Here is a 21506-nt window from a genome sequence, read left to right as displayed (position 1 = left end):
CTATAAAAACGTAGATTCAAACAAGAAACACCTAGAAAAATCTAGAAAAAAACCTAGCCACAAATTATATACATAACCCTCCGCCAACTCGCAGGTTAGGTCCAGTCCGGTCAAGGTCGGTTTCTATAGAAATATATAGAAAATCGGAAAAAATCGGTACCGCCAAAAACGGATTTCAGATTCTTATTGATAATATTGATATTGATAATATTTATAATATTGATCTATTGACCCCAAAAAACATAATTAAATAAAAAAACATCCTTTTTTGGATGCACCTAATCTAAAGTATTACCCAGATTTTTTTCAAAATTTCACTGCTGATCAAGTCATCACACCTAAAAATGTTTAAATCTGTAATCTAGGTATAAATCCAAGATTAGCGGATTCCTGACATGATTAGAGATACGATTTGCCGTTGACTAGCATGCTAAACGGAGTAATGAATAAATAATTAATTGATTTCAATGAGGTGCACAAGATGCCAAAGAGTAACAATTAATTCATAAATTGGATAAAACTTTGCGAACGAGAAGATACTAACGCATCGTGGCTGAAAGATTTCAGAGTCGGCGAATAGCTTACCACATGGTTTTTAATCAAAGTGAAGTCCACATTTTGAAAAAATTGTCTAAGAATTGACAAATAAATTAAAGGTATTATTGAATAGATATATGTTGAATATTACGGGTTTTATTTATTCGGTTCTAACGTGAAGTGGACCAGTATTTAGCATTCCGTAACCGCATGCCCCGTGCCCCTGAGGTAAGGGCGACTTACCCGAATTTACCGAACGATCATTCGATGAGAGAATCGCAATCGAAAATTCCGGCCGCGTTCGGGCTGGGCTTCCAATAGTAGTTTTGCTCCATCAAATTTAGTTATTAACCGAGGCTGAACAATGCGGCGTCCCGTGCATCAAACAATATGCACTTCACAGAACTTAGCACAGCAGCAAAAGCGCATGGTCAAATGGGCGCCCCGGGAGCTGCTGTCGTGGAGTCAGGCAACGAACTGCCGAAAATATTTGAAAGGGAGGTGAAGTAAAGTAGCAGGGGTGAGATTAGTTTGTCATCAAATGTTCAGGTGTAGCTACTTCATTCGTCACCCAGAATAAAGGCACAGAAGAAGTGGGAAGCTATGACCCGTTACCCGTAATTAATCAAATTGAAAACTAAATCATAGTTTTTTGTTTATAAATAGCGAAAAAGTAAAGCTATTCGTTTCAATAATTTTCATGGAAAGTTGCGTATGGCTACTGTCATTAAAATACAATGTTAATGCCGTCGCGTCCGATAGGAAAAGCAAGATTAACCGCATTTATCCTTTTCTTCTATTTCGGAGAGCTCGTACCAGGAAAATTATCTATTTATTAGAATAGAATAGAATAGAAGTGTCGGCGCTGAAGAGGCCTGTTGCCGATTCTTGAACTTTTCGTGACTTGATTCACAAGGGATCCGGCCTTTGGAACCCGATCTTTCCATAGCTGACGATTGATTGAGATAGCTGCTGGACTTATTGCCTGGTCCGTAATTTGCTAGGCATTTTAAGACTGAACATATGCTCCTGCATAGCTTCGTCTAGTCTGTTTTTGGACCCATTAATACTGACACGTTGTCGCCTCCCTACTAGAAAATCTCTGATCCATTTGAGTACTTTACTCTCAATCCCCAAAGACTTCAATTTACGCAACAGCCGCTCATGTGGGACACTGTCAAATGCCTTGAAGGCAGAATACGGATACTTTGTCAATTAACGAACTTCAACTTAATACCCAACAACTAAACTGGTGTATGATGCGAGTTGAAATAGAACTACATTGAAAAACAACATTTTCTACGATTGGATGCGAAGTCAAACCGCGACATAATGTTCTTCAACTGCATAGTTTATGCTAAATTATACATGGGTAAATTTTTGTAGTTGATCATTAATTGTGGAGCATAAGCTCTCCGCGGCTTGACCGATCCGAGAATGTTTTCAATTTTATTTACCCATGCGATAAGCTCAAATAAATGTCATAGTTTACAAATAATTTTTGGAACGAGGTGTTACCTCGCAAAAAAACATGTACAAGATGACATGAAGATATATCATCTGAGGTTTTTCGAAAAGTCTACCAGTCGAAAAGTCTTTGTGATTGATACAAACCTTACATCAGGTGCGGGAATAAAATAAATCTTTAATCTGAGTTCAGAAGGATAATAAACAATACACTCACATATAACACCAAATGAAATAATACGAGCATGCTAGCATTTAATCGAAAGTTAATTTTCCAATCCTCCTCGAATAAAAATATTTGCATTTTATGAACTAAACATCTTTATCAATGTAGTTTAAGTACGCAACCTGAGCTGTTAATTCTATTGACGGCAATAAAGAGCCTCACAAAAACACTTTGAACAGGCCTGAACAATTTATACCACTTCAAAATTATGGAGAACACATACGGAGAAAACCACATTCTCTTAGCCGCTGAAATTTATCAACATTTTACACCAATGATACGAAACAGTCTCCGCGCATCAGCACCTGCAGGAACAACAATAGGAAACAAACCCAGTTTCTTTGAAACTTACAAGTCTTTACTCCACGTAACTCATAATAGCCTACAATTCACCATCAACATCGGCCGTGTCATTTTCATGCCACCCGAGAATTAGTAATCACGTTTTGTATGAATTCATCTTGCCCTAATAATAATCATGGATTAAAATTATCGTAATGGTGATACATTGAAAATAATATCTATTGAACCAATTCACATGTACACTACAATATTAATTACAATTATAGATACCCTCCTGGCGAGTCATATAAACAGACAAACCTAACACAATATACCTCAAAGAAATGATACTTTCAGAATACCTTCAAATCCACTTAAAGTAGTTAATACAGCAGAAATGACTTACCGCTTGATTATTTATTATATTGATATATAATAATTCATGCGTAGAAATTGTAGAAATTCTAGATTTTAAGGTATAATTGGACTGCAGATAGATGATGAAGGGTGAACTGGGAGAAAAATTCATTGGAAAAATGCTTACTTTCCTTTGAAACGCGCTTCGATAAAGGAGTACATGAAAATATATTCCTATATTAAACCATTCTGCTCCATTTTTGAACAAAAATGTGTACCATTGAATTTGGCATTTGAATGAGTTGCACAATTATTGATTGATATTTTCGCACTGTTTTGTTATTTGATGCACATTAGTTTAATGTAAAAAACAGATTCAATGTGATGAAATATCATGATACGTACTCTATTAGGCGAATTTTTTCTTTTGAAAACTATCTTAGAGGAGTTGAAAATATGTTTTTTCAATCAAGTAATCTTGAACAATCTTATAACCTTGTTTTTTATTCAGCAATCTGTAAAACAAATTTACACGGGGAACTTCAATAAGTCCACCACTTCGTTCACCTTTCATGTCAGTAAACATTTATAATAGAGAGTTTGAATACTGTTTTTTTCCAATTGTTTCGTTCTGTGAGATCAGATGCCCTCAACTACAACATCTCTAAGGTCAGCCAATATATTCTGCATATATTTTGAACATACATTATACAATAAAAAGCTCATTTTTACATTAAATACCATTTATTAGCGCATTTTCTCGTTTATGGAAAAAATGCACTATTGTGCTCGCCATGTCCGTCTGTCTGTCTGTCCGTTCGTCCGTAACCTCAAGTTTTCGTCGACGAGAAAATGCGCTCTCTGTCACTCACAGCAGTGAGTACTGAGTTATATTTTCATATATTATGTATGTTTCGTTGTTTGAGGTCAACCGGACACAACTTTATTTTTTGTGTTTATCACACTATTTTTTTTCTCGTACCTATCGCGGGCTATTTCGACAACGAAAGCAACGAGCGAAAGCAGTAAGCCAATCGCTAGCATCATGAAGGGCCCTTGTAGATGTGATAATCGCAGCACCGGAGCCTCCGACGCCTGAGCGAGATAAAAAGGTTGTAAATGTACGAGGTTAGAAATAACGGTGAAAAAACGGTCTGCCCGGGATTCTATTGGCCGGTTGCCCCGTGAGCATAAAAAGTTTTAGGGTTTTAGCGCATTTTCTCATTTATGGAAAAAGGCACTATTGTGCTCGCCATGTCCGTCTGTCCGTCCGTGACTTCACGTTTACGTCGACGAGAAAATGCGCTCTCACTCACTGCAGTGAGTACTGAGTTATATTTTTTATATTGTACGGGTTCCCATGGTTAAATTAAAAAAAAACGGCGATACAATGTTTTCTTTTACATTCAGTCCTTCCGGCCATTGAAACACCGGTCAGAACGTTTTAGTGCGTAATTTTTTAGCGAACAATGTCCGATATAAGGCAAATAATTTATATTAGTATGAATAAATCGAGAGTGCAATCTATGAACTATCAGTTTCTTCACTGCACGTTGAGCAGCAGCTAAAATCAACGTCCGGGTTGGGGGATGTTTGTGCGCGTAGCCATAACACTTGTTGCGTCGGGATATTATAAAAAGCTAAAATTACATTCTGGGTGGCAAAATATGAATGAACAGAACATTAATTAAAGTTTCATTATGAAATTGATACATCAAATTTAGTTTAAATAACGTAAAATTATTTTTCCTCATACAGAAGCGAGTGTACAACACGACTTTCACATTACAAATAGAATGTAAGTTTCTACAGGTATTTTTTTCATTAAAATACGCAAGTTTTATTATTATTAACGGGATTATAAATTAACTGAATAACGGGATTCAGGATAGCAGGATTCCAAAATTGCGGAAACTATCAAGCCCGGACAGCGTCGGGGCAACCTGCTATATATGTACTACGTATTATATCAGCTATGTGTAGCAGTTATTGCGTTACGAAATAGCACAATTTTTATTGTTGGGCAATAAAAATATTTTTGTTTACGACCCTGGAAGTGTTCGCCACCAACAAAGTTTACAAGTCCTTGTTTCTTAAGGTTTCTCAGTCACGTTTGATTTTGTATGTAAGTTATTTTAGACGTTTCAAGAAAATACATTTCTCAAGTAGGTACATGAATCGACATTCATATCGGACCCGCTTTATTATGAAGAGCAAACCGTACATATTATTGACAATGACACGTTTTCAATAATTAATTTTGAAAAACCTTGAATATTGATCGGACTTCGAATAAATTCTTTTCTATGACCGGCTACATAATTAGCACAAGTATTTAATTTTTTAAATTCATATTGAAACTGTACCCCGAAACCTTGTGACTTTTTCTGATTTTATTGAATGATTAGCTAATTTTGGATCTGTGCAATCATGTTATCTTAATTTTCTAAACTTTACACTACTGTAAACTTCTGAATGTAATATTTACCTGCAAGCTGTTCACTGCCTGGTGATCGTGAAGCACATCCATATGCTTTTTATAGAGCTTCTCGACAATGCCCGACTCGACGAACCTCTGGAGAGCCTCAGAAATGACGGTTGTGTATGGCGTGTTCTTGGGCAAAATCCAGGAACTGTAACTAGGGAACACCTGGTGTTCATGGAGAAATGTTCACATTTATTAACACGGGAACAGCTAAACTTGTATGCAATGAATGTTCAAATAGTCAACGTTCATCCAATAAATATTCGTCATGTCATCAAAGAGATCACTCTGTCTGTGAACTGTTGCCAAACTATAAACTGTATTAACTTCAATTGAAAAATTCATAGTTGAATGGAATGTAGCCGAAATAGATGCTGGGCGCCAAGCCTTATAGCATGTTTTAAGTAGGTACCCGATTAAGACGCACATGAAAAAATTGAATTGAATAGCCAAAACGTGGATTTACACGCTCTAATGTCTATTGTAACGCAGAAAATTATTGAAAGAATGTAATATCATAGAATGGGGATCACCTTTCCGCTAGTGAAGTGAGAGATTCAAACGCCGTTGCTTCACCATGCATCTCGAGCTGGATTATATTAAATTATATAATATAATATTGATTTTATATTACTTTAATTTCTCTGACTCACCGTTTCTCTCATGATGTAGGTGGACTCGGTTAAATTGGCTTTTTTTCGTTCAAGGTAAAGGTATGAGTAAGTTTCCAGCAGAGCATGTGTGTCTGCAAGGACTTTGAGAAAGGCATTTTCGAAGGGAAACATGCTGTATTCAAATGGAAACATGTCCATTTTGTTGCCCAGAATATTGAGGGACCGATCTTTGGATATCCGCAGCGCTTCTGGTACGAAGATTCCGTAGTCTTGTATTAACACCCTGAGTGATAAATGAAGTTTCGAAAACTATATCAGCAATAGGTCAGTAAACAATATTTCTACATACTTCAAGTTCGTGTGCACTTGTATGATTACATTCCGTGAAAGAAGAAAAAAAGTGGCGAAACACTTGCTTTTCACAGCTATTCAGATTTATGTTGATTCAGGATGATACAGAAATCTCATGGTTCATAATTTATTATAAATGGTCCTCAACGCCTTTGGGCTAAATGAAAACTTTGTTTACGATTAATAAAAAGTAAGCCTGCACCATTCTTTACAAGAAATGCACTTTCACATGAATCTATTTCTTGTTTGAATATTATGTGAATAAAAAACAACGAAAGAACTTTAACTAGCATGAGATATATTGATACCTCAAATTAGAAGCAGCAAGTTCGTCGACAGTCTGGATCTTAGACCGAGTTACAGGAACAGTGAGGAAGGCCACAAGGTTGGAAGTGTAGGCCAATGACAGCACGAAGGCCATCAAACGCCAACACAACATCCACAGCATCACCCAAGTCTTGCGTGTAGTGTCAGGGCAGCCCACTAGAAGAACTGATGACATGATCTGTAAATTTTAAAACTTGGATTAAATTACGGAAACAAAAGTCGTTGGATCAGACAAAAAAAACCAGACGTCGTTGGACTAGCAAAACTAAACCTATGGTAAACAACCATGATGTTAAGTGTTGTATACCCGGCGATGAGGCCAAGTGGTTACAGTTCAGAGTGTCTGGATTGGAGCAGTGAGTTGCGAGTTCGATTACAGTTTCCTGTGACACTTCTGATCAAAAACTGCGAGTTGGCCTGGTGGTTGAGACCAAGCCCTGCAATTGTTCAAAGCCATGCAAGCTTCGAGAATTCTGAGACATCAATAATAATCGGCGACATGCAGGTCATATTTGGCCTAAAGAACGAAGATTGCCCTATCACTATATATACATTCACCCACAAACTCACTTCAACAAATTTGGTATGAGTAAATAGAAAATTCAATGTTATTCCATTATACGTATAACAACCTATTTTATTTCTCTTGCAAAAGAAGATACGAGAAGAGACTTGGTGATTATCTTTGAAGAGTTTTTTTTCTCGAAAAATTGAATAATATTAATGAAATGTCCGCCAAGTGAAGTTTCAGTGAAATGTCCTGATAATATCAGTGAAATTTTCTATCAAGGATGAGTACCGAGGAGACGAATAGTTTTGTGTTTGGAAAATCATTTTTAAAGGTTTTAAGTCTTTTTTGTGATGATTGAGCATATGTTCACTTGAATGCCCAGAGGATATTTTACGTACATATATAAATAATTACAGGAACTTCAAGTCGCGAATTCTGAAATTGGACGAGAAATACTCCTGAAAATAATGTTATTTATGAAAACTTCTGAAAAATATTCTGAAATATGTAAACTATCGTAATTGCCTGTGGTAATGAAAATTACAGTAAAGTTAAAATGTTTAAATGATGACGATTAATTTAATCAGCGAATAAACATGCTGGAAATGCTATTTCAAGATACTTTATACTTCCTCGAACAAATAAGAAATGAATTTACTCTTATGTATAAAGTCAGAGTAAAAAAAGACTCAAAAACACTTTAAATAACATCGTGCGCATCTCAAAATAATTTATTAGGATAAAAATTCTACTTACCTAATTTTAACTAACACGAGCCAAAATTAATAAATGAACTTATCATGCCTGCTTACCAAAAAAAATGAAGGATTTGAACTTTCATCGTCATGCATGATGAATAATATGGCCGTATTTAAGGCCATAACAATGACTGTGGTGCATATGAAGAGTATCCATACACGATACGAGAAGGGGTAAAGCAACCCAAGCCACTCTGGCAGAGGAGGAGGGTTGTGAATGACAAAAGCAAATCCCCCGTGGAAAAAGTATGGAGAAGTTGTGTCGAAGTCGCTGTGAATTTCTTCATTTAAAAGAAACTCGTTGATTATCAAGTGCTTGCCTTTGTACATGAGTTCACCTGGCAATCCGGTCCAAGTTCCATTTTCCTTTGAACCCCAGCGATAATCAGTTGTCTGTTGAACGTTATAGGAGAATCCGTGCTTTTTGGCAATAATTGATAAGAGGTCAAGAGAAAACCCTTGGCATTCAGTTTCACCTGGGATGTTATAAACATATGGTTTGTCATCGCAACTATAAGTTATATCTATTACTCCACCAGTCATATCCAAATGCACTTCACCAAACAATTCTGCTTTGTCTTTGAATTTTTCCGGGGTGTAAATTCCATGCCGTATTTTTTCGACTTCAGAGGCAATTTTACCAGGAATTCTATGCTTCATTCGGTAAACCACGAAATTTTTATTTTCCTCGCCCACAGGCTCAATCAATACAACAGAAAGAGATCGCTGAAGCAAATTGTGAGTTAATATACTTGCTGAAAAATCTTCTGCCTCGACCCCTAGAAGAATGAAGTTGTCTGGGTTCCAAACCATTGACGATGCTTCAGCATCAAAGAAGGACGTAGGGTCACGATGATATAGAAGAAGGACGATCATAGTTGAACCTCGAACATAGTAATTATTGATGTTCATTTGCAAATCGTGAAAGTTGTCCAGTGAAATTACAATGAGCGACTTTACGGAATCAGCGGCCCATTTTGAAATATCAGCCATTTCAACATATTGTTCGATTTCCGTATCATAGAGAATTATTAAATTCTCTCCCATCAATGTTCTTGTAATCAGGTTCTTGAAAATACCTGAATAAGTCGAATGAGTCTCATTTAAATGTAGATTTACTCCGAGTTCACCGTGGGTAAAATACACTCCTAATATTACGAGCCAGACAGAAGTCTCCAGTCGCCGCGCCCTCATCTTGCCTCGTACAGACTGATATTGACTTGTGTTCGCTGGATATGTAAGCGTTTTGTAATACTCTTCGTGCCATTTATCTCCCGCGCTACAAGTTTTATCAAAAGGGAGTACCATTACACTGACGGCCAGAGTTAGATAATTATATAGCTTGAACAAAGAATATTTGTGTAGCAGAGTAAAGAGAATTTATGGCTTATTATTTATATTTATGGCTTGAGTAAAGAGAATGTATGAGGGGTTTCTTTGATATGCCACGCTCAACACTAAACTTTGCAAGATTAATTTGGGTAGGCATTTAAGGACGTGTGGCCAATCATCATCTTATTCCACTTCAAATTACACGACTTATCTAGTACTGTGAGTTCAAGTATCAGATATGCGTCAAGATATGAGATATGCGTGGCTAAATATGACTGTGATGCAGAGCGTAATCAATGTTAAACAATTGAAACGTAATCTACTTCAATTGTTTTTAGCGCATTTTCTCATTTATGGAAAAAAGGCTCTATTGTGCTCGTTATATCCGTCTGTCTGTCTGTCCGTCCGTCCGTCCGTGACTTCACGTTTTCGCCGACGAGAAAATGCGCTCTCTGTCACTCACTGCAGTAAGTACTGAGTTATATTTTTTGGAATTTCCGGCGGATATGAAGAATCATGATTTAACACACTAAACCATTTTAATTTTATTAAAGATTGACCATCAATAAATGAAAAGCCATTACGAATACATGTATTCTAGAACTGGGTGAATTGCGAGTCCAATAAACAAATTCAACGGAACTTTGTTATTTTTTATTCTTTACCAAAGAATTGGCAAGGAACTGAAAAATTCGGATGGTTCACTGAAGAAAACTACGACGAAATTCAGAGAACATTTCCGGATGATAATCGAGGAATGTATTTTTCGATCTTGTAAGCATCCAAGCAATACAGAATTCGAAGAAGCTTTGGATTGAAGCTCTGGTTTGTTGGCCGAAGTATAGTGAACGACGTCAGGAAAGCTGCCATTTAAATCATTAGCAAGTTCAGGATAAATAGAAAATTTTTATATTAAAAAGTTTTCCACATTTATTAGGAATGAACCCATTTAGAGGATATCCATTTGTTCACCGTTTAATGTAAACTTAATTTCGATCAAAATATTGACGCCGAAATTGCTAGAGCGAAGTGAAATCATCAACCAAGTAAATTTCGTTTTCACGTCTATATCGTATTTTTGTGGGTCTTCAACTCAGCCATTACAAATTTAGCGCTAGTGATTGCATTTAATTTAAAAATGTTAAATACAATTTAAAATAAATCAATTAATTTAAAATTTAGCGCTAGCGATTGTATCAGTCTAAAATCACAATTTTTGTACCATTATAGTAAAGAATATAGTAATGAAGCTGTCATAGCACATGGCCGTTCTACCGACGATGAGTTTCAGCGAACTATTCAACAAGTAAATGAAACTCTCCATAATTTAGGACAGAATTAAAAATTAATGAACTACGTCCCAACTTCAGTGAACATTCATTAATACGTAATTGTCGGGCAATGATTTTGGACTTGCGCGCTCTGTTTATGTTTTCATAAGCTCGTGAATACTTCATGCATCGAGTCAATGACGATAATGAAGACAGTTCAATGAATAAATATGTGATGGCAAATAACTGGTCGGATTTATAAGGTGAAAATCATGTGCTCAATGTCGAATAGCGACATTTGTTCCGTTGAAATAACACTTTTCTATAATTTATAGAAATTGGGTATAATTGGTGTGATTAGGCATGAAATGGGTGTTCATACTATAATAATAATATTATTGATAATTGTCGCATAGGTGAGAAATTTTTAACGATTAGTGATTGAGGTTGCAAAAAAGTAACCAGTCATACTCCCTAGTTTATTGCAAAACAGTGCATAATGTAGATGCATTGTTTCGGCCCTTCCAATAAATAAATAAGAAACAAAGCCTTCATTGACTTTAGACATTAGACCAGTGGTTCCCAAACTTTTTCAGGCTGGCGCCCCCTTTGGCTCCCTAGTGAACTTCTAGCGCCCCCCACAGACAAATATAAAAACATACGCCTCTTTCTTGAAATTTAGTACTCTGCAATTTTAATAGATAAATGTTAAACACAAATGTGTATTTCACAAATAGAACCCCATTTAGTGAACCAATATGTTTTTAAGCTGTTTTAACTGTTTCAGCACTAGAAACCTAGGACGTCTCGGGCAAATTCACGGCCGGACTCGTGGCCAGTCGCACGACCAATCTCCAAATTCAATTATCAAGTAATATCTCCCAAACTAACTAACGCAACTCAAGGAAACTTGGAACATATATTCATCAGAACCTAACGTTGATTTTTAGCTCGTAAAAATTTTTAAATTTCACCTTCATTCGTGAGTTATATTGCGATAAATGCCGAAATTCGCAGTGATCAAAGAATTTCTTCCAAACCACTGAACAGATTTGAATGTAATTTTGAATATATATTCCTAACTACCAAGCGTTGATTTTTTTGGCTCTAAAAATTTCCAATTTTACCTTCGTTTGCGAGTTTTTTTTCATTTCACAGTCATTCTTGATTTCACACTTCCTTATATTCGGCCCGTATCGCCGGATAATTTGCCGCTTAAATTCGCGGCGATCAAGAAATTTCTTTTAAACTACTGAACAGATTTCAACGAAACTTTATATAAATACCTAACCTCTCAACGGTGATGTTTAGCTCGCGACAATTATTCTATTTTGTTTTCGTTCGCGAGTTATACAGATATAGGAGGAACGACCGGCTTTTCTACCAGCCGGTTTAACCAAGAGCCGTTTACGTATATCCGTATAACTCGCAAACGAAGGCAAAACGAAAAATTTGTATCAAGCTAAACATCACCGTTACTGAGGTTAGGTATTTAAATACTAAGTTTCGTTCAAATCCATTCAGTAGTTTTGGAGTAATTTCTTGATTACTGCGAATTTAAGCACGTATTGCTGTTTAAATCACGAATGAAGGTGAAATAGAAAAAAACTCGCGAACAAAGGCACAATCAAATAAATTTTCATGAGCTAAACATCAACGTTCGGTAGTTAGGACTGTAAATTCAAAATTTCGTTCGAATCTGCTCAATAGTTTGGAAAAAATTTCTTGATTACCCGGTACTGTGAATTTCGGCCCGTATTGCCATATAACTATGGCAAAAACAAATGAAGGCAAAATTAATAAAAAAAATTCACGAGCTTAACATTACCGTTAGGTTCTAATGAATACGTGTACCAAGTTTCATCAAGTTAAGTTCATTAGTTTGAGAGACATTACTTGAACATTGAATTGGAAATTGGCCGTGAGATTGGCCGCGAGTCCGGCCGTTAATTTGTCCGAGACGTAAACCCAGGAGAGGTTAAAAAAACAGATCTGGGTGAAAAAACCATCGCTGGGAGTCATGATGTGCTGCTCGCCCCTAGGGGGGCGATATCGCCCACTTTGGGAACCACTGCATTAGACCGATGATCGTGAAGATACGACGAATAAAAATGAATAACTAAAAACATAATAATAAATGTAAAAAAGAACTATAATAATAAATAAAATTCAAATACAAAAATTTAAAGAGTGTGTTCGCGTAACCGAATCAGGCTTCAGAGCCTTTCTCCGTGGTGGATCGGGGAACTATGGAGTAGTACGGAGCATTTATATACGAGGTAACAGCAGAGGTGACTTAATAGAACCTAAAAAAGAAATGCCCGCAAACTAATTGGGAATAAGGGAACAAATTGCACGACGTTCCTCATAGTACTTAAGTTTCGAAACAAGTTCGTTCTGAATTATAATCATTTGCGTATATTTTGTTATGTTATTTGTGAAATTTGGTGAATATAATGCCGCATAGACGGTATAGTATTGCATTAGTTCATCCATTGTCATGCCGCACGGCAAGCGCAGTGCAGCTTGTGCATAACAGAAAGGCAATCGAACAACTGCAAGTTTCTTTTAAAAAGTGAATGATTTCTTTTAGAGAAAAGGACTAAAAATTCTGTGATCTTGTTAAGAATAAGCACCTCAGTATAACCTTGTTAAGAATAAGCACCTCAGTATATCATTGTTAATAAAATGCACCCCAGTATAAACCTTTGGAGAATAACTTTGTTAATTTTCCTTTTCAAGATTGGCTCATAACGTATTTCATGAATTTGTTCGATTCTTGAACGAATGTTATTTACCTGCTGTTCCTTATAGTGCTTCAAAGTTGTTTGCTCTTTCGAGTGGAATGAATTCTAGGTTTTTCCAATGATCGAGTATCTATAACATAACTCAATCTGAGATTCGCACAAAAATCTCTCTGAAATAATATCCGGTTGTCTTTCAACTCGAAAATGCGTTTGGACTGAAATGACTGGTCTCAAGAAACTTAAGGGACACACTTTCAAGTCAGATTGACTATCCTCAAACTACCCCAGCTTCTCCAATCTTCATGCCAAGAAGTAGATCGCTCCGTTGACTGCTATATATTTCATAATACACGCGTTAGGATCGCTAAGTCTCTTCGTTGTGCCGGGTAGTGGCTTGGGGTTTTGCAATTTTCAAGGTCTAGACTTGTCAAAGAAGAATAGTGCTTCTGATGTTCATAGATGTTTTGTAAACTGTGTGTGTTCAGTGCTATACCATTACAAGTTATTCAACAGTGTTGTAAGGGATTGCAATAGGAATCTTGAAATTTATCGTTTAGCGTTTTGATTCACCTTTGATGACGTGACCTCGTTTAGATGCGCTTTGTATTTCGTCATTGTATGGGAATCCCACCACAGAGGTGCGTGTAGGTACTAAGTATTGTCTAGTTATTCTTGTGATTATCATGTATACATATATCCAGTGGTTTATATATAGGTGACTATGAATATCATTACTTGTATTAATATGTTACTTATTTTCGCCATGTATGCATTATATTCTGAATCGTTAGTGTCTGTAATTTGTTTATTTATGCATTTGCAGAAAGGCTCCGAAACCTGAGGCCGGAGTTAGAAGTGCTAAGGAAATTCGCGGTTTATTTATTTGTATTCTCGTATCCGTCATTTGTTTATTATTATAGTTATCTATTAAAAGTTTGGGGAAACCGGAATTTGTTTGCTTATTTATTGAATCGACCCCAACAGTGTGATTAACAAAACAAATGTATTTCATTAATTACGGTAACGTGGGTAAAATTTTTGTGTTACTTTCGTAATTAATATAAGCAGGTCTTTCCAGTCACATGACGTACATGACTCGGGAACCATAAGAAGAAGTTTATTTTTAGTCTATCTACTCTGAAAGTTCGATGAAATCACTTCAATCTCTAAAAACTCTTCACTATGAAACCATGAATTTTGTCGATCATGTATCGACCAGACGCAATTTTCATTAGGAATTCAAAGATAACATGCAAACCTTGCGTTAAAAATAATTTTTCATTTTAACTCACATATGTATGCCACGACTTGGTTCGATCACAGCCCGTTCAATGCCACTATACGTACAGCTAGCTGCTAATGCATCAATTTGAGTGTAATTTTCTTGGAATGTTCCATCAGGGTAAAGTAACAGTGACCATCACTGAGACGTGTAATGTGAGGTACTTTTAACCTCGATGTCCCGTTGCCAAGAGCTTCCATTCCAGGTGGGAATGAGGTTGGAATCTTGGAAACATATTTTGCAGTCGTACAGCATTCAATTGCCAGTGCGTCCGTTTCAACGGCCAGCGGAGCACGAATCATTTGCTACAGTGATAACCAAAATTAATAGCACAAATTAGGAGTTTTTGATAGTTTCTTTCCCGCTGTATCACAGTTGTGAGAGAATTATTTGATATTTTCCAAAACTACTAAGGATCGGCTCCGCATCTTTTGCACTATCGATGATTTGCGATTTCACTCCTGCATAAAACTAACGTTCATCGATGCACTAGCATCTTTACTTGTTCGTAGTAACATTGTTTTATTTCACATGAGATGATCATGTGCCAAGATTGCAAAAATATAGGCGATGATATTTTTTTAGAATTAAATAGAACCCGCTATAAGTAAAACGCCTTTCGGTTTTATGAGTTCTCCAAGCTAAAGAGTTGTTGATGAAGCGCCATTTCATCAATGCGTTATAATTTTGAAGCAAAGAATTTTTCCTAGTTCATGCACTGGTTTCCGTGAAAATAGCTCAAGTTAAATTAAATATTTCACGGAATAATAATATTATTTTAGTCAGATTACGATAAATTTCATTACGGGTCTCACTTTTCGTCTGTTCATACCTGAAAACATTTATAATTTCAGTAGAACGAAATAATGACGGCCGGAGTTAGCGGGACGTTCACTTTGGTCCAGCGGCTACTTTACGCGCTGTGGACCATCGACGCCCAGGGTGCAGGGACCCCGGCAGCCTGCGCCGCGCGCTGCGTCGTCAGTGACGTCTGCGGTGGGTTCGTCTGGGCCTCTTCAGTGGTGAGTTAGAAAATTTTTTTGAAGACTTAGAAAATTTTTTGAAGACGAAGCAAACATTGAAATATGACAGACTTCCGGGAATATCAGTGCCCGAAGCATGTAGTGCTATGTGACCGCGATTGTCAGCGCAATGTCAGCCGTAAGTTCAAACGATGCGACGCAAGCGCAGGTAAAAAGGTTCTACATTTCTGAAGACGAATCACGTATTGTTATTTAACCGCAACTGTCAGCGCAACGTCAGCCGTAAGTTCAAACGATACGGCGCAAGCGCAGGTAAAAAAGTTTTACATTTCTGAAGACGGAGCACGTTTTGCTACTTAACCGCGACTGTCAGTGCAACGTCAGCAGTGAGTTTGAACGATCCGACGCAAATGCAAGTAAAAAGTTCTACATTTTTTGCGGACGAAGCACGTTTTGCTATGTGACCATGATTGTCAGCGCAACGTATCCTAGCTTGAACCAAACCCCAGGATGCTCTGTGCATCATAGAACATATGGAAATAATTATGTTTTCTAATTGTCTAAGCCGTAAGTTCAAACGATACGAAGCAAGCGCAAATAGTAAGTTTCTACATTTTTTGAGATGAAGCTACCATTGCAATATGACTGACTTTTGCGACTATCAGATCTTTGTTTGTGGTCAATTTTACCGATATGTTCTCTATTCTTATGTTGAATTAAACGGTTCATATAATTATAGAGATTCGTCACCCATTTAAATTATTATAGAGATGAGCCGAGAGGTTCGAATTTTGCGATTGTCGAAGCATCTTCAGTAGTATAGGGCTTGAATGAAAAATAAAATATAAGCATGATTATTAATTCATTTTATGTGCGACATTCATTAGAGGCTTCAAATGTAACTTTTATTTGAGGAGCATCTAATTAACTACTATGAAGAAACATTCTAAAGCTATAAGTTAATATGGAACAAAATATATTTTGCTTACATCTTAGAGACAATTTTGATCATTAATTTAATCCTTTCACATGATAACTCTTATTGCTTCCCTGCAAATATCAGTATTGAAAATGTAAATCGAGAAACCGGCTTGCTTAACATTCTCACCGTTTCAAGTCCTAAATCAACTGTCGGAAGTGACCTAATTGAATTGAACCTTCAATTGAACCTAATTAAATTATGAAGAAGAAAAGGTGTCGTAAACTCGGAAGATAGAAGTCGCATTTATAAAAGAATTTTCAGTATGTCCTCATGACTTGTAAACTTTCCTACTGGGAAAAAAATAAACTTTGACGATGGAAAATAACTTACACGAAGGAACCGGCAAATCTTCCTATAAAACAAAGCTGGCAGATTGTCTCAATACAATGCTCAATTTTGTGAGTTGTTTAAGATATTGTTCTCCTTTTTCTTCTTTTTAATTTTTGGTAGAAGCCAGAATTTTAATAATACCTTTTTAAAATATAAATTAAAATCTTAATTCAGAGACAATTTATGAAATAATATTACGTTTTACCCCCCCATTTCAACAGTTCGTTCGTTTTTCCATCGTCGGGCCAATTAATGACCGATAGCGAAAAGAAAAATTGTGGTAAAATCCATAGCAGGCAATAACTCCTTAATTAAATTTTCGTGAGGTATACAATGTACAGTTCTGGTTAATTATATTTTATTTTAGATATGTTTATTAAAGGCAAGCATTTCTACCCGCAGCCGCCGTGCCGCCTGGTGGTCTCTTCGTCCATTGCCGGCGCTGTTGCTACCAAAACAGCGGCAGCCTACCGACGCGTTCGTTTCAGGGATGACTTGCACATTTTTGAGTTACCGCCGTCTCTCATGCCCGCTGTGTGAGTAACTAATGAGTGACACCACCGCTCTGTGAGTAAAATAGCGGCTAGTGAGTGAGACCCTTGTTATATGAGTAACACCACCGCTCAGTGATTAAAATAACGACTAGTGAGTGAGACCCTTACGTATGAGTAGCACCAGCGCTCTGTGAGTAAAATAACGGCTAGTGAGTGAGACCCTTGTTATATGAGTAGCCTCACCGCTCTGTGAGTAAAATAACATCTAGTGAGTGAGAGCCATGTCATATGAGTAACACCACCGCTCAGTGAGTAAAATAACGGCTAGTCAGTGAGAGCCATGCCATATGAGTAACACCACCGCTCTGTGAGTAAAATAACGGCTAGTGAGTGAGACCCTTGTCAAATGAGTAGCACCAGCGTTCAGTGAGTAAAAGCAGCGTCCATTGGCTAGAACCACTTACGTGTGCGTAAAAAATAACCGTAAGTGAGTCACACCTTTGTCAAATGAGTGACATCACCACCATGTGAGTAACATTACTGCTAATGGAGTAACAGCCTGCCGTTGCTCTTCTGGGGCCTTTAATTGTGGTTTACCGTTGAAAAGTTGGCCCTATATAGTTCCAGAAAAGCGCGCACCTATCAATTATGAATTAATCTCAGCACCATAGTTTTAACGGTCATACCCTGCTGGAGAAACCTCTAAAATCTATGTAGTTATCGCTTATGTACACACGATAGACTTATATCGTCGATAATGATACATAGCTTTTAAATGATATTATATGCTATACACCTTCGCAATCATGATCTATCTGTTGAATATCAATTAGATATTCAGCCCACATGTTAATTTCTCTAGGTGGACCTATAGATTTATACTTTACTTGTATAAGATTATACTTGTATAGCCTTTAAGCCATTCGCTTATGTGGCGAATGTATTTCGGACCTCGTAAAAGCGGGCGTTAACATAATGTCTTGCTGAGGCGTACCAAAGCGCGATGACGCCTGAAACTTAGAGTGTCACGCGATGGCGTGATACTCTATTGAACTGCATCCAAACTTCTTTCACATTCGGTTAGAGCTCAGAGAATATTCGTTGATTTCAACACATTTTAAATTATTACAAGAAATTCTAATTTTTCATTACATTCGAGAAATTTTTTTATCTATATTAAAATTATTCCATATCGTTATGCAGTTTAGATAAAGTTTTATCGAAGCCTGAAATTAAGTGTGAAAATAGAAAAAAAAACATACCTAAAATTTATTTTATCTTAGCTTTAAACGCTTTGAAGACCTTCTCCTCTATTGCAAAAATAATAAAAGCATAATTAGTAGAAATAAAAATTTATACGGAAGTGATTAAAAACTTAAATAATTAGACGATCGACACGAGGTGAATCCTATCAATTAATATCTTTAAGCGGATAAAAACTGTAAACTTTGTTAAGGTATGAATTTCGTTTAGAAATATGCCCTAAATCTAAGGCACCTACGGTTTTAGCTAAAATTTTGAAATTGTTCTTGGACAACGGTACGTACGACGAAATTAATGTTCGGCATGAAGACGCACTAAAAAATGAGGCGGTATTTGACATTCACGATAGAAAATAAATTAATGGGTGAGAGGACTAAGTGAAGCAGAATATTATTGAGGTAGTATATTAATAATTGTGTACGGCACATTAGTTGAAGGGTGTATGGTTTAGGGTGGGGGCACTTGGGTATAAAAAATGTACGATACGTCACGTTGGAGAAAGAGTACAGTAGCTTTCATGATTATTGTGTGATATTTAAGTAATGATTTTTTACTTTACATGACAGTGGTGTTCGTCAGTCGTGTTTGAAGTTGGGCATGGACCTTCCGCCTCACACAATCTCGCCCGCTGTGAGTTTGACTTATTTCAAGTTTCAATTTAGAAAACATTTATTATTATTAATATTAATAAAAATATTAATAACTCTTTCATTCCTTACAAGTTCTACTAGTGATCTTGTAAGCGAAGGAACTTCGAAAGTATTTCCAAAGTAGTTAGTTCATTTATCATCATTTAACTAAAGTTGTCTAGTCACCAGTTTTTACAACATTTTTATGGTTACTGTTTTATTGAGTTACGATGCATTAACTATCTCCGAGCCTTGGACAAAAATCTTGTTTGCATTTCGTGATATGTTTACTAGCTTAGCAAATTTAGCATAGGGATTAACGTAAATTTAACAAACTGATAAGCGAAATTAGCTTGATCAGAATTATTTAAAATGTAAATAAACATATTCCAGGAAGAGGCCATCCTTACCATAAGGTCCGGCTCGTTCATCTTCGTGGACATGGTGGTGAAGGCGAACGGGACTGCCGCTACTCTGAGTACCGGAGTTGACGTACCGAATACCGGTATTCCATGGGCGCCAAACTACCCGCTCATGACGGGTAAAGAAAGATGCGTGATGATCGGCGGGATAAAAACGACATTATTCTACGACTCGGGCTGCAATATTGCTCAAAATTTGACGCAAATTTGTGTACGACAAGGATAACAAGCCGCACGGTCCCCCACGTACGCACAACGTAAAGTATCAGTCTCAGAAAATTGAGAAACCCCCGTTGTGAATTCGCAAGGACTCCGCCTTAAGAGTCACAACAGTTCAAGTAATAGTTCAACAGTTCAAGTCATAGTGCAACAGTTCAAGTCATAGTTTAACAGTTCAAGTCAGAGTTTAACAGTTCAAGTCATAGTTCAACAGTTCAAGTCATAGTTCAACAGTTCAAGTCATAGTTCAACAGTTCAAGTCACAAGGACTTAACATCATCCAAAATAACAGTGAGAAATAAAGTTTAAAAAATGGACGTGAAATAAATAAAATCTTCTAATTTGTTATCAAGCAAATTCAAAAATAAGTGTACTTGGTCTTGACTGAGCATTGTGACTGAATAGGATTTAATTATTTTTTACCACAATTGAAATTTTGAACGCGGTCTCGCTATTTCTGAGACTTGAAAATGAATATTATTCTGTTTGGATCAAAATCAATTTTAACTATGATGAGGCAGGCAGCCTGTAAAATTTATTAGCCTGAGATGCTTATGCAGAAAGGGCACAAATATGTTGGCTATACATCACACGTCTTGGAGGCACAATGTAAATGATATGTGTGCATGAATAACATATATCGAGTACTCCTCATATCTTTCAAGTTTATAAAGCTCATGATATGGAGAAAACATACACGTTACTGGTATTATGTATTTAACATGCCATGAGCAGTTGAGCACTCTGCACCACGTCAAAGTACAATTAGCAGGTTCTGCTACTTATATAAACACTTCAAGTTGCAACAGGCAACAGTTAACCCAAACCTAGGACAAATCACAAATGAGGGTTACCTTCGTGTATCACAACCCAACTTCTGATGGTCATCGAAAAAATTATTTTGTATTTAAGCCCTCCACGTTAGTGATAGTAATATCTAATTTAATTGATCCCTGAACCATCGGCTGGTTCATGGCACATCAAAAAATAAACACAATTTACACCTCTCTCTACCGAGAGGTGTAAATTCCACGTAATCTACATCACATTGACGGGCTACGTCAACAGTCAACACGACAGGCTGGTGACGACGGGGCTGCACTATAACAAATCGCTGCGTACCAACAACGCAGTATATTGTTGCATAAAATTAAATATTTATTGGTGTATAAAATATAATATTTATTTAAATTCCTACAATGCTCATCACAATTAACACAGCTCTCTGAATCTCTGAACATGTCCCATCATGTTGATATTTACCCGGGCTTAATTATGCATGTTTTATTGCAACAATTACACTATATTAGCATTTTATTACAAGTCGCGGCATTATTTATATATAGACAAACTATTTACGACCCTATATTTCAACTTTTCTTAATCCTTTTCTTTAATTAAGAACCATTTGACCATAGCAGGATTCTAACCAGAGATCGCTTCAGGTCGCTCGTCGCCTTATTTAACTTGAACACGGTAGCACGCATGCATTGGAAATTAAAATAAGCTATTCAACCTGACTTTCTACATCACGACTTAATGAATACACACTTATGTGCCTATATTTTCTAGATATCATTTATTTCTACTATTCTTCAGAGAAGAAACAATTCAATTTATGGAAAATTTAAAATCAC

General features: G+C 36.6%; 2 protein-coding genes across 2 annotated transcripts; one reads left to right on the top strand and one right to left on the bottom strand.

The window, feature by feature from the left end:
• Positions 1-2471: 2471 nt before the first annotated feature.
• LOC108664573 (glutamate receptor ionotropic, kainate 2-like) lies at positions 2472-6821 on the bottom strand. Its single transcript, XM_018151186.2, has 5 exons — positions 6628-6821; positions 6008-6251; positions 5358-5519; positions 3852-3964; positions 2472-2478 (listed from the first exon to the last, which is right to left on the bottom strand). The coding sequence occupies exons 1-5, from the start codon at positions 6819-6821 to the stop codon at positions 2472-2474; spliced, it is 720 nt and encodes a 239-aa protein (XP_018006675.2).
• An 8592-nt stretch (positions 6822-15413) lies between these two features.
• LOC125179150 lies at positions 15414-21235 on the top strand. Its single transcript, XM_047884425.1, has 4 exons — positions 15414-15569; positions 17245-17378; positions 19166-19229; positions 19622-21235. The coding sequence occupies exons 1-4, from the start codon at positions 15414-15416 to the stop codon at positions 19874-19876; spliced, it is 609 nt and encodes a 202-aa protein (XP_047740381.1). The 3' UTR covers positions 19877-21235.
• Positions 21236-21506: the final 271 nt, after the last annotated feature.

The sequence above is a fragment of the Hyalella azteca genome, unplaced genomic scaffold (assembly GCF_000764305.2).
Source record: "Hyalella azteca isolate HAZT.00-mixed unplaced genomic scaffold, Hazt_2.0.2 contig15442, whole genome shotgun sequence".
NCBI classification, from domain to species: Eukaryota; Metazoa; Arthropoda; class Malacostraca; order Amphipoda; family Hyalellidae; genus Hyalella; species Hyalella azteca.
The sequence above is the reverse complement of the archived record's forward strand: the minus strand, read 5'-3'. Positions and strand labels throughout refer to the sequence as shown.